The sequence below is a fragment of the Penicillium angulare genome (assembly GCF_028827245.1).
Source record: "Penicillium angulare strain IBT 27051 chromosome Unknown utg000005l_segment0_segment0, whole genome shotgun sequence".
NCBI classification, from domain to species: domain Eukaryota; kingdom Fungi; phylum Ascomycota; class Eurotiomycetes; order Eurotiales; family Aspergillaceae; genus Penicillium; species Penicillium angulare.
Genome location: NW_026623164.1, coordinates 4,242,537 through 4,255,603, shown reverse-complemented (window position 1 = coordinate 4,255,603; position 13,067 = coordinate 4,242,537). Strand labels below are relative to the sequence as shown.

Sequence of the window (13,067 nt, the reverse complement as noted above, 5' to 3'; positions counted from 1 at the left end):
AATATGCCTCGGAGTGAGGGCGAGTGTCTGGCGGATCAAGCTCGATGGACACCTTATCCGACTCATCGCCAGCCGTGTCCATCACAGATAGACCTCTTTTTCGAAGAGGCGAGTAATCTGTCCACCATTGCGCGGGATATTTCTCGGAGCATGTTTGGGGATAATGATCACAACTTGAACATACACTTGGAGCCGGTTCAACGCCGAAGTCGGGAAGAGCTATATGAGCAGCTACAGCGGTGGCAGAGGTTGTTGCCGACCGCGTTTGACTCGAAGGAATTGCCCCCGCATATAATCCTCTTAAAGTAAGTTGACTCATTTGGGACCTTCGTCAATGAACTAATCGAATGATGAATCTTGGGTATCCCTTGCATGATGAACACTGCAGTTGCTAACGTTGAATATACAGAATGCGATACAATGCACTGGTCATCAATCTATTCAGCTGCATCTCTGAAAACGAACTCTCAAGAACCACATCTGAAGCCCCTCATACCCCCGAAAGCCCACCAAGGCAAACACCGGAAGCCAAATATAATCCCTGGCAGGTTACGCAATCAGCTGCACGAAGTATTGCTGCATTAACACATCTGCATCGGCAGGAAGTCGGTCTAAGCCGCGCTCATCATTTCGCTATGTATGCGATCAACCTTGCGCTATTCGCGATGCTTGAACAGGAAACATTTGATGTTCTAGACCAAGATTTTCTCTCCTTGGCGGGCGCCTTCTCCATCGTTGCCAATCGATCGGCATTGGGGCGAAACTTGTTTCACATTTTCCGGCAGTCTGTGCGGGCCAAAGCTCAAGGCGACCGAATTCGTAACGCTACATCTATACCCGATGAATTGAAAGAATTATTCGATGAAGAGTCTAGGGGAGAAGGTGGTCATCGATTTGACCAGTACGCTGAGGGATTGGAGAAGTTGAACCAAAAGGAGAAATACCATGGCATTGGTAATGGCGGCGACACTAATCTCCAGGATTACCCTGGCATGGGGCTTGCTGATATGCTTGACCGGTATGAAAGCCTTAGTCTTGGGAAGGACGATATGCTTGTGGAAAGGTTCCGTCCAGTCAAATGTTGATTGCTGCTGGTCAAAGGTAACTCCTTGCACAACGCGGGTGTATATAGGCTTTCATTCGAGAGTCTTGGGGAAGATCTCACCTGGTCACCTGGTCAACTGTCAGTCCATGTCGAATATCAGAGGCCAAAATACATGTACATATTATCTGATGGCGACTCCGTGACCTTCATCAGGCTAGTACCAAGTTTGGATGTACTCAGATCTAGGAGCCACTTTGTTCAGACGAGGGTTCCCGTCAGGTCCACAATGTCCAGGATATGACGTCAAACGAGCCCCGATTGCTTGGTTATCTTGATATGTGAACCCCACAGAAGCTCGTGTGCGTCGAGTCGGATTTCAGCATTTTCTTCCAGGACAGGATCTAGTCTGGGTCTCTTCCGTGTTGAGGGGAAGTTAACGTCGGCACGCAAGTTAGGCGGGAAGAACTACTTGGTACATCTGGTCTGGTTCAACATGAAGCTTGAACCGGTCACGAACGAATTCCGCTCTGGATGTTACCAATGCAGTAAGTTTTTTTTTTTTTGACTTTTTTTTTTTTCTTGTGAAAGTCTTTCTTGCGCTCCCCCGCCTCCCATTTGAGGTTGTTTTAAATAGCATGCGTCATTGCACAACCCGACCTACACTACCGATCTTTTTACAAAATCTTGTAAAAATCAGCAAATCGGCGCATATTGTGTATCACTTCGCTGTTTCGCACATATTTTGCCCTATATGAATAGCAGGCGGCTTTCAGCGTCTAACGATGAATCTCACCCCTCTATCACGAGGTCTTTTTGGGCGCCACCCGCAAGCCACCCTTCATATCTACCCTCACCACAAACCTTTGATTCCGGGGTTCAGCCTTCCGCGTATCCTGTAACGAGTCCGGCGCTCTTGCACCCATTCGGACCAACGCCTTCGGCATCTGGAACAGATCCAAGCCATAGTCCTGATATCATACCCTCAAATAAGGTCGCGATTCCTCGGATTATTGGTTTGAACCATGTTCAAGCTCGAAGACGATCGGCCCGCGCATGTGAATCTTGTCGACACCGGAAGATCAAATGCGATGGCAAGAAACCGGTTTGTGGACAGTGTATCTATCATAAGAATCGTTGCATGTACGAGGATGCCAAAAGAATTCGTGACGAGAAGCAGCTTAAATCTTTAACTGGCCGAATTGAAAAATACGAAAAATTACTTCACTCGCTTGAGGGAGATGTCGACCCGCATGTTGCGCGGAAGATTCGAAAAACAATTAAGGTTAGTATAAAACACGCATTCAAGAGTCTCATAGGCATCTTAGAACCCCGACTCTATTATACCCAATTGTCTGTATAGATAATGTTTAACAATTTTGAAAATGTACAGCCCAAGGATGAAAACCATTCCGAACAAGCCGCAGGTGAACAGTCTGATTCGTCTTCGTCTGTCGGCTCCCTTGATGCTGTGGACATAGTAGGCGAAGACCTCGATCGCAACGAGAACACGCGCGCCGCTGGATTTTTCGGCAAGAACTCGGAGATATCTTGGATACAGAAGTTGGAGGATAATTCACGAAAGACTGCCGCTCAATCATCGCACGGTTCTATGGATTTCACACCCGAGATGGGCAACGTAGGGAAAGACATCCCCATCGCATCAATGAACTATCATCTGGATGACCTTGATATTCCTTTTGTTGACAACAAAACGGATCCATTTGCGATACCAGACCGAGAATTGGCAGACGAATACTTCAACTCATATATGGAGTTGGTTCACCCGTTCTTTAGCGCTGTTCGGAAATCGACATTTACATCTCAGTATTTGTTGATTTTTGAGCGGCCCTCGAAACCCTCGAGAAAATGGTTGGCGATTCTGAATATGATTTTCGCTATTGGGTGTCGACATTGTCGAATGATTAATGTCGAGAAGAGCAATGTCTATGATAACGAGATGATATTCTTGACGAGAGCGCGACAACTGAGTATTCATTCAAATACGCTGTTCGAGCATTCAACACTGCAACAAATTCAACTCGAGTTTTTGGTTTCCCTTTACCTACTCTGTGCCGGACAGTTAAATAGGTATGTTCTATTCAAGTACTAGACGTGACTCATATTGAGCCATACTAATTGTTAAAATATAGGGCATCCAAATTTGCAGATATGGCTCTCTACTCAGCAATCTCCCTCGGAATCAACCTTCGCTTCGAAGATGAGAACCCCCACGACGAATCAAAGGAATCCCGCTGTCGATTATGGTGGTCTATCTATGCTTTGCAACACCTTCTCACGTCAATGCATGGCCGAGCCTCTCGAGTCGGAGAGGGCATTTGTTCCGTCACCCTCCCCATTCCTGTCGAAGAAGAATCATTTGAGAATCCAGAGATCCGGCATCTCCTCCATGATTCCGAAGCCCGGATTAACGATCTCAATGCTTCGATCTTTGAGAAGCTCTCCAAGCCACACGTTGTACCCGATTGGGCTACTAAGACCCAGCCATGTCCGTCCCTCTTTTTTTACTACCTCGTTGATCTTTCCCTTGTATCCCAAGCAGTCCTGAACAAAGTATATAGCATCGAGGGTATGCGTCAAGGATCTGATCATACGGAACACCGTATCCATAAATATGGCCAGCGCATGGATCGTTGGCTCGCGAAAATACCTCCAGACTACCAATTTCATATTCCCGATGCAGGTCCTTGGAGCCTAAATCACTCCAAACTGGACGATGACAGTGCTCCACACGCTCGTGAACGTGTTTGTCTAGCACTGTACTACTACTCTGCCCGAATTACGCTCTGCAGACCCTGTCTCAGCCTCAATTACTCGCCCAACCCAGGCTCCTCGATAGAGGTGACCCATCGCGAAAAAATCCGTGCCGAACTAGCTACGAATTGTCTCCAGGCTTCGTGCTCGCTTATTTCTGTCTTTCCTGAGAATGTTGATATTGCCTGGTTAGCGCGCGTAACGCCCTGGTGGGCTGTTCTTCATTTCCTTATGCAGTCCACTACTGCGTTGCTTTTGGCTTTGTCGTATTCTTCTTTGGGTCCGACGGGAGAACAAGAGACTCATAATGCGAATGGAGCATCTAATTCTAAGTCGTCTCGTTTGTCAGGGAACCCGTATGCTGCTATTTTGGATACGGATCTGAGTACAGCGTTTACTATGAGTAAAAAGGCTGTTGTTTGGATCCATGCTATGGCTTCTGTTGATCCGGCGGCGAAGCGAGCGTTTCTGCTATGTGATGATATTGTGAGGAAGATTGCACCTACTTTGCAAATTGATTTGAGCGATTGGCCTACTTTGAGCTCGTTTGGGGATAGCGGTCGCTATGGAGTTGATCCTGCTGTGGTTATGGATATGAGCGATTTGGAGGATTTCGTTGCTTTCGAGGATGAATAAGTTGATTTTTTATTGATTTCGATTGAGGGAAACGCTTGATTTTGCTTTATATCCTGGTGTGCGTGCCTGTCACATGAAAATGAAAATTCCTTCCAAGTTCAAAGCATCGATATCTACTAGAAAATCCTTGGAAGTTGAAGCTGTAAACAAAACAAAACACTCAAATCTTGAGATACATGTATAACATAGAGTAATACTATCCATCATATAATTGAATCATGATCCAGCTTTCGATAATGGATATTGAATTCAAGTTGAAAATATGGTGGATTTCCATAGATCTATACAATCTTGGAGGCCGGCAAATGCCAGTGAATACGAGGCGAAACATCTGGTGTCAATATAATGACCCGTACAATGAAATTAGGAATATGTACTACAGCATTAGATATATGTGTCAAAAGAAAATCACAATCAAAACCAGACCGACCAAACCAGACCAGCTAAGCAAACACGCAGAATGAAGAAAAGGAACTAGGAAATGAAGAAGAGGTGAAAACAAGTCACAAGCAAAACATGCCCATGCCCATCATGCGAAGATCAAGCCAACATATCACGTAAACGCCGGAAAGAAAATAGGATATCCTAATAACCACTTCACTGGGTTCGTGAATAGTCATGCCAGATGATAACATAGAAAAGAGAAACATAAATAGGAAAATGAGAGATGAATACAAACGGCAAGTATTCAGGAGGAGGGGAGGAATAGATGCAGGATTTGATTTAGTATAAGTACCTATCTATCTTCAAATGTTGCCATGTACCCAGGTAGATAGGGAACACTGAAACCCAATGAAGATAAACGGGTAGGAATAAAACAGGTAAACTTCGAAACATCACAAGATCGTAGGCCGTAATTAAATTGCGATGAGCAGGTATGGTTTATTCAAACAAGACATTATTGGTATCCTTGGCCTAGTCATGTGGGTTGCGGCTGGAGCTGGATCTGGAATGTATGCTGATGTTGATGCTGTGGCGCAGGGCGACCTTGTGGCCTGCCACCTTGTGCCTGAGCTTGAACCTGCATTTGCGCCTGGGGTTGCATCTGGGCCTGGGCTTGGGCTTGAGTTTGTGGCTGGGGAAGTCCATGGACAGCTTGCGGTTGAAGATGTTGCATCGGAGGCATTTGCATGAACGGGTGCGAGGGAGCAGGGCGTGGAGGATGGACAGGCGATTGTTGGTGCATGTGCATATGAGGCATTGACATAGGCTGACCAGGTCGAGGAGGAAGCTGCTGGTGCTGCTGTGATTGCTGCTGCTGCTGAGCTTTTTGTTGAGTTTGAAGACCATGCTGGCTGTTCTGGTGTGTCATGTGCGGTGCCTGTGCCTGAAGATGATGTGGGGCCCCGGGGATTTGTTGGCCTGGTCGAGGGAGAGAGTGGTTCTGCCCAGGCAGTTGCTGACCCGGCTGTTGCGTTAAGGATTGGCCCTGTTGGTGGTATGGAGGCGTCGGACAAGCTCGCTTGTTGGGATCTTCATCTCCAGTGGTCACCGCGCGCTTATGAGCTTGATTCATATCTGCGTTGTCACTAGGGTTGATGGGTTTGGCATCTATTTGAGTAGAATCTCCACCATTTCCTCCTGCCGCTGCGGCAGCTGCAGCGGCAGCGGCAATATCCGCTTTACGGGGTCTGCCACGGGGTCTACCTGTCCCAGGTTGTTTAGGTTTATTAGCTCTGGGAACGGCTGGTTTTCTCGGCTTGGGAACTGGCAGCGGTTGCCCAGTGGCTTGTGCCCAGGCAATCTGATCCGCCTTGCGTGGACGACCGCGCTTGCGCTTTAAGGGAAGCGGAGTTCCATCCGGTCCGATAATGGGTGTAAACGTGGATATTCCCCCAGGGCCAGTCGGTGTCATATTAGAGTTGAAAGACGCTTGCCCAGGTTGCAATCCCGGAATGGGCTGACCAGTTTGAGCAGCTCTGGCGGCGGCTTCAGCAGCTCTAGCGGCAGCTTCTTCCTTACGTGGCCGTCCACGCTTGCGGCGTGGAGTTGGCGTTTGGGGTTGCTCGCCGTTAGCGGCGATTACTTGGGCCGGTCCATTGGGCTGAGCAGGAGTCACATTGTGTGCAGACCCAGGAGCATTCTGCTGTAGCTGAGACTGAGCCTGTCCTGCTTGGGTTTGATTAGCAGCAGGTGTCTTAGGCTTCGATTTCTTTTTTGGAGCAGGACTTCGGTCCTCAGCCTTAAGAGCTGGATTCTCTGAAGAGGCGGTGGATGGAGGCTGCAGTATAGATGCCCCTGTGGATGTGTCCGCCGAAGCCTGCGCTGTTGGTTGATAATGCTGGAATTGAGAAGCTTGCTGTGATGAAGAGAATTGGGATTGTTGAGACTGGGAGAACTGAACAGGTTGCTGTTGAGTATACTGGCTCTGTGACTGAGGCTGGTACTGATGGAACGGTGGTTGAGCATGTTGCGTAAAGGGAGATTGTTGCTGCTGGTAGGGATTTTGAATTTGAGTTTGATGGTGTAATTTCTGTAGCCTTTGTTGTTCAAGCATATCCTTCTGTTGCTGCTCTAGCCTTTGCTTTTCTAGCAGCTGTTGGTGTTGTCTTTGCTGCTCGAGTCGTTGTTGTTGTTGCTGTTGCTGCTGCTGCTGCTGCTGCTGCTCGAGGCGTTGCTGCTGTTCCAACTTTTGTTGCTGCTCCAATTTCTTCTGTTGTTCAATACGCTGTTGTTGCGCCTGTTGCTGTTGTTGCTGCTGCTGCGCCTGTGCCTGTTGCTGTTGCTGTTGAAGTTGCTTCTGCTGCTCCATTCGCTGCTGCTGCTGTTGCTGCTGTAAGCGTTCTTGATGTTGTTGCTGCTGCTGTTGCTGATATTGTTGTTGCCTCTGCTGTAAATGCTGCTGCGCTTGCTGCGGTGATTGTGGCTGGGATTGGGGCTGGCGTTGCTGCTGCTGCTGTTGATTGATGGCGAACATGGAGGGACTAGCCATAGATGGACTAGCATTTGGGTAGCTATCTCGTTGATGCACGCCTGAGTGAGGAAGTCTATTCAGCGACTGTTGTGGTGATGACACGCTTGTTGAATGGGGATGCGACAAGGCGTTTTGTGGGCTCATACCAGGACTCATTCCGGGCTGCGGTCGCATTTGCGGCATTGCATTGTAACCCCTCATCAGATCTGGGTTCCGCGACAATAAATCGGGAGACCCTTGTGGGGCAAAGTGACCAGGAAATTGTGCCGCAAAACTGGTAGGGGTGGGATACCCCGCCAATGGACCACTGGAAGTCGGGGCCATCTTACGCAGATCAGGGGATTGCGAGGCCGTAAAACTCTGCTGTGGCTGTCCGCGGAACAGTGGCTTACTACCAGGAAAGGGGCTTCCATGTTGAGGGAGGTTCGGGGCGGCGCCTAACGATGGGGATGGGACATGCTGACGTGGGGGACCCAGGGGATGCTGGGGTTGACCGGCTTGATGGGGCTGATGCGGTTGTTGCTGCTGCTGCTGGGAGGGGTGAAACGACTGACCCCCGTATCCCATCATCTTCAATAACGTGTGATTCTTGTATACGGTGTATTAGTGAGCAGATATGATTCGACGGGGTTTTGAATCTTTGATCATGCACAACACATGCGACCACCGCTTGCGAGAAAACCGGGCTGCGTTAAATAGTGGGCGAAATATTAGATTAGGAGATCGTTAAGCCCCGGGCCCTTTTTTCGCAGTGGTCGCGTGTTGACAAGACAAAAGTGATGAGGTGGCTCGGTTGAGACTACTCGTGTAAGTCGCGCCGCGTGTTTTTCTGTTGTTTCGGACGAGCCGAGTGATCCAGGCCTCAGGCAGTCAGGCAACAAGGCAGAAAGTTTGCCTCCAAAGTCCCAAAACGGCTTAGCGGCTACGGAGACCGAGTGCTGCCGGTCAGCGCAAGTTGGAAGGAAATTGGGCCAGCACACAGGAAAAGGGGGGATTCAGGGGGTCGAGAAACCACCAAGGCCAGTCGACCCAACAGGATCAAGACCGATCAAGTGCACCCTGAAAGAAGACGGGAGGGATACACGGAGGATCGTGGGGGGAACCAAAGTGGAGGACGATGGGGGATCTCGATGGGCGAAAGGGTCAAAAATAATAATAATAATATAAAATCAAAAATCGAAATTAAAAAAAAATTCAAAATTCAAAAATCGACGAAATTCTCTCCACAGCACGTGACCGGAGCGGGGAAACCTAGTGTTGTAGTTGAATGGCCTAGCCCAAGTATACTATTGGGGAATCCTGGGCATGGAGTAATGTAACTGAAATTGAACTTCCTGTTGGTGAGACAGTCTTGGCCAATCAGCCAGATCAGGAATGTGTCAATGTGAGGATATTCGAACATTTTTGGAATCTTTTAGTCTTGCCTTATTCACATCTTAACCGATTCAAGTTATTGCCTTATAGCCTGATGAATGTGCTGTGTAGTATGTGCTACTTAGTATACTACGACTTCCCACACTGAACTTCTTTTTTCTTTTTTTCGGAAATTTTGAAAATATATGCCAATGCGGAGAATACCACACAAAATCAAAAATCAAATATATTTTGATGATCAGAAAGCCAAGAGTATACTGTATAGAACATGGGCCCGAGGATGCTTCGAGAGCATTACTTTTGGGGAAGCTATTTCGCAATATTGTGGGAAAAACACATCTCCAAATAGCCAATATCCCCTTGAAGCAAACTTCTCTGGTAACCAAGGACGTTTTTTCTTCTCGGACTATTGATTGTTAAATTTGGTCACCAAAATTCCCAAGGCTCTGGCCTAGTTGATCTAAGACTTTTGGGAATCGTGAACGGCCATATTGCTATCTAGTACTAGCCACGATCGTAAAAATACACGCTAGATGCTATTGTTTTCGAACTCGGAAGTGTCTCACATATAATCATTGAAAACACAGGGAAAGGGCTGCTACGTGTGTTCTTTCAGTAGTACTATAAATATTCGAGAAACTCTAGTACTTACCAACTAAATGGGACAGAGAGAGGAATACTAGTATCACGTTGATTAAGCATATCATTATGTAGATGAAGAAACAAAAAATAAATAAAATGGCGTCTCAAAATTCATTTAAACATATCCAAATGGGCAATCGTCCAAGGTCTTGCCAGGAACCTATTACGACCGATCCAAGCCCAAGGGGTTATCGGCATTCTGTTGCTTTCCCCCAACACTCTGGAAACCATTTGAGACACCTTCACCAGCACCCTTGGTCGCGTTTCCTAGCCCCTCGGTTGCGCCCGAGACAGTATTTCCAAGGCCCTGAGTCGCGCCACCAACTGTGTTTCCGAGGCCACTGACAGTACCGCCTACAGTGTTCGTGAGGCCGCCGACTGTTTTCCCAACGGTATCGCCCAGACCACCGAGGAGTCCACCGCCTAGAGATAGACGCATCGTATTAGTAAAGAAAGATTTCGTGATGTCCCTAGAGGAGTGGTGGCTTCAAAATGAGTTCTTACTGTTTTGTTGCTCAGGCATGTTGTAATTCAGAGATGATGTGCGAGTAAGAGGCGAAAATAATCGTAGTAGAAGCGAACTTGAATGAGTATTCGCAGTAGGAAATTATAATATGTGTTCGTGTTCAGAATAATATATCTCATCCCAGTAGGGAAAGCCTGGCTATATACTTTTCGATTGATTAAGTGATAATGATGAAAACCTGTTCCGAGCAATGATATAATCCGTACGACTCGCCCAAGCCACAACCACTTTAATAAATTAAACCCACGTCAACAGCCGCCCCATTCGTCGAATAAGAAAATCGCCTTCGATATGACAACCACACCTGGCGGGCCTGATGAAACGCCGCCTGACGTAAATGTGCTCCAGGTATCCACAGTTTTTGATCGCCTCAACCTGGTTCGGTGACATGATTGGATCAGATATACCCCGAATCACCAAACGATGTCCATGGCAAATGGCGGACATCTGTCATCTAAAAGCTTTTTATATTAACTCGAAGGAAGAAATTTATTCAATTAACATATGCGTACCATTTCTGGATTGTGGCATTTTGAATTGAAAATTGACGATTTTGATAGTGGTTCAAAATGATGTCATTGTATCTTGATCCGATTCAATTCCCAGTGAACTCTGACGTAGATTGAGAGATCATTAGATTTGCTGTTCACTAATATCATATATTTTCAGAACAAAAATGTTTGCATTCTAAAAGCTAAATGTAAAGCTTCTTTGATGTCACGACCGTAACTTCTAGATTTGTGTATCAACTCAATCATTGGCAAAACCCTGTGCGTCTTTCCAGGCCTCAAGTTTGGTGAAAGGGAGCCGGAGGAAGATATAATATGGACTGGAAGAAAGCAAAGAGATATATCCTCATATATTGAGACGTGAGACTGGAGGTTTACTATTGGATCGAAGGAAGCATTTGGTTATTATTGGTAGATATGGTTAGTACTACCGATGCATGGACTTGCAACTTGAATAGGCGATTACTCAACATTTTTATATAAACGGGCCTCACTAGTTCTATCTTCTTACTGAATGAGTATTCCAAGTTTAACATATGTCTTCTTGACGTTGGATTGAATTCTGTGTGAATGTATATGAAGTAGATCCATCAGCTTAATGAGATTCAAAAAACTTTGAACAAATGGATCTTGGATCTCGCCGATCGTACTATTCTTGCTTGGTAGCTCAGCTCGCATATCCTTATAGTAAGTTGCAGCTCAAGAGTGAGATATGGTGCCTGTTTCATTGAACAGCCAGACGACAGTGGAAGTGGATTCCTTGTTGACCGCTACTTGAGCCCTAGTATTGAGAAACGCTATACTTCAATAGCTTCACCGTACAGTACCAAGACTCTGTACAACTCATTGGAGTTTGTATTGGAGTTTGACGGATACTTACTGCAAAATCGTAGAAGCGGCCATACAAACGGATGCTCTGGGGCTGAAACCTATTTTTAGATCTGAAATTAATGTAACCACAACACTTTGCCTCTTGGCACATTCTAGACATGAATCGTATGGGACTATATGTTTGCCCCGGTGCATCTCTTTGATTCAGAATTTATTGGTTCTAGGCAGGCTACAAGGAATGTCTCATCCTGCGATTCATGGTGCCAAGGATTGCCCTAATTATTTTTCTGCGCCATGGATCTAATCTACGGACGTCTTGGAAGGTGCTAAACAATAACTATAATTCGGTAAGTTGTAACAAATAAGAACATCTGGAAGGCACAGATATTTGGTATGATTGTATTCGAGCCAGAGACTCCAGGCCGGGAGCTTCAACTTCCAGCTTTACACACGCTATATTTGGCCGATACTGATACTACGTTCATGGGAACGGTTCGTTCAGGCGGGTACTAGAGCCAAGGGCGATTTCAGGCGTCCTTTATAAGGCTGGGCTTAGTTTCTATTATAGGCGATCTGCTGCTATAGCCTATGAGAACGATCATCGCCGAGCCGAAAAGGTAGAAAATAAGGCCAGCAGCCATCGGGGCGTCCGGGGAAGCCGCAGCAGCCTGTTTCTTATTGGGTGCGTCAAAAGTGCCTTACTTACTATATTCCCCCCTTCCTACTAGAATGCTGCAATACCACTCCATTTCAATAGAACTATGTCAAAGGTCCGACCGATCCGTGTCTCAATCTAAGCACCCGGGTACGCTTGAGACACCGACTCGTCAATTTCTCGAGAAGCATAAATAGCATGAGTGATCTTCCCGAAAAAGAGAATATTCATTCAGACAATCTACTAGAAATCAAAGCCTTAATTACCAACAATCAGAACTCTTCATTTATATTCATCACAACAACTCAAACAGTCGCAATCATGCACACTACTCAAGCTCTAATGGCGACTCTCTTCGCTGCCTCGGCTGTCCTCGCGGCCCCTACGCCCACCTCCACCTCCATCTCCACTTCCGCATCTACTTCCAGCGTGACATCCGACTGGGTTATTCAGAACCTTGATCGTGATTGCACCGAAGATCAAACCTCATGCACTTGGACCTTCAGCATTTATGATGGTGACACAACCACTGAGTGCACCTACATCGTAGATGGTCCTGATGTCAGCGGAGGCCCTACTGAGTGTGGCGGTTACACTATCACCAGCAACTACGTTGGGGATGCGGATCCCGCATGGACACAGATGTCTGTCATTAAAGATGGCTACCTCATCTATCCTGATTACACAGACGCCGAACTTGCCAGCCCACCCGTCGCCGACTTCACCCAGGCTCCCCAGCCTACCCCATAGAGCTTTCTACAGATATTGAGGCATATTGGTGGGGCTGAATTTGGGTCCGTGATTATGAAGTTATTTTACATGAAGTCTTGAGAGGCAGGAAAGCATACAAACTTATAGATAGCGATTCCATGCTATATCTAGCCAGCCGATTTGTTTAATCATTTAATTGAATATCATCAATGTCGTCAATTTACTTTAATCAGTCTACTAAATGGCTTGAACATTAGGCTTAACGAAACTGACTGCTCATTTAATCACTAGTACGTTACTTTTTCTAACCTTACATTATATAGTCTAAGTTTCTGGCTTCATCGTGGATTTTATGCGACTATGATGGTTACCGAATAGACTAAATGAGCAACAGCAACGCACTCAAATTTATTATTGAGTCTTATCTAATTACAGCTTGAGGAAATCTCATG

General features: G+C 46.5%; 5 protein-coding genes across 5 annotated transcripts; 3 read left to right on the top strand and 2 right to left on the bottom strand.

Moving 5' to 3' along the window:
* Positions 1–3: 3 nt before the first annotated feature.
* N7478_008963 (fungal specific transcription factor domain-containing protein) lies at positions 4–1,085 on the top strand (the record flags this gene model as incomplete). Its single annotated transcript, XM_056925177.1, has 2 exons — positions 4–305; positions 410–1,085. 2 exons carry the CDS (start codon positions 4–6, stop codon positions 1,083–1,085), a joined length of 978 nt encoding a protein of 325 aa, XP_056777903.1.
* A 711-nt stretch (positions 1,086–1,796) lies between these two features.
* Positions 1,797–4,453, top strand: N7478_008962 (uncharacterized protein; the record flags this gene model as incomplete). Its single annotated transcript, XM_056925176.1, has 3 exons — positions 1,797–2,327; positions 2,406–3,133; positions 3,196–4,453. The coding sequence occupies 3 exons, from the start codon at positions 1,797–1,799 to the stop codon at positions 4,451–4,453; spliced, it is 2,517 nt and encodes an 838-aa protein (XP_056777902.1).
* A 919-nt stretch (positions 4,454–5,372) lies between these two features.
* On the bottom strand, positions 5,373–7,937 carry N7478_008961 (uncharacterized protein; the record flags this gene model as incomplete). The annotated part of the gene is made up of 1 exon (XM_056925175.1): positions 5,373–7,937. One exon carries the CDS (start codon positions 7,935–7,937, stop codon positions 5,373–5,375), a length of 2,565 nt encoding a protein of 854 aa, XP_056777901.1.
* A 1,609-nt stretch (positions 7,938–9,546) lies between these two features.
* N7478_008960 (uncharacterized protein) lies at positions 9,547–9,906 on the bottom strand (the record flags this gene model as incomplete). The annotated part of the gene is made up of 2 exons (XM_056925174.1): positions 9,547–9,806; positions 9,888–9,906. The coding sequence occupies 2 exons, from the start codon at positions 9,904–9,906 to the stop codon at positions 9,547–9,549; spliced, it is 279 nt and encodes a 92-aa protein (XP_056777900.1).
* A 2,319-nt stretch (positions 9,907–12,225) lies between these two features.
* On the top strand, positions 12,226–12,654 carry N7478_008959 (uncharacterized protein; the record flags this gene model as incomplete). Its single annotated transcript, XM_056925173.1, has 1 exon — positions 12,226–12,654. One exon carries the CDS (start codon positions 12,226–12,228, stop codon positions 12,652–12,654), a length of 429 nt encoding a protein of 142 aa, XP_056777899.1.
* Positions 12,655–13,067: the final 413 nt, after the last annotated feature.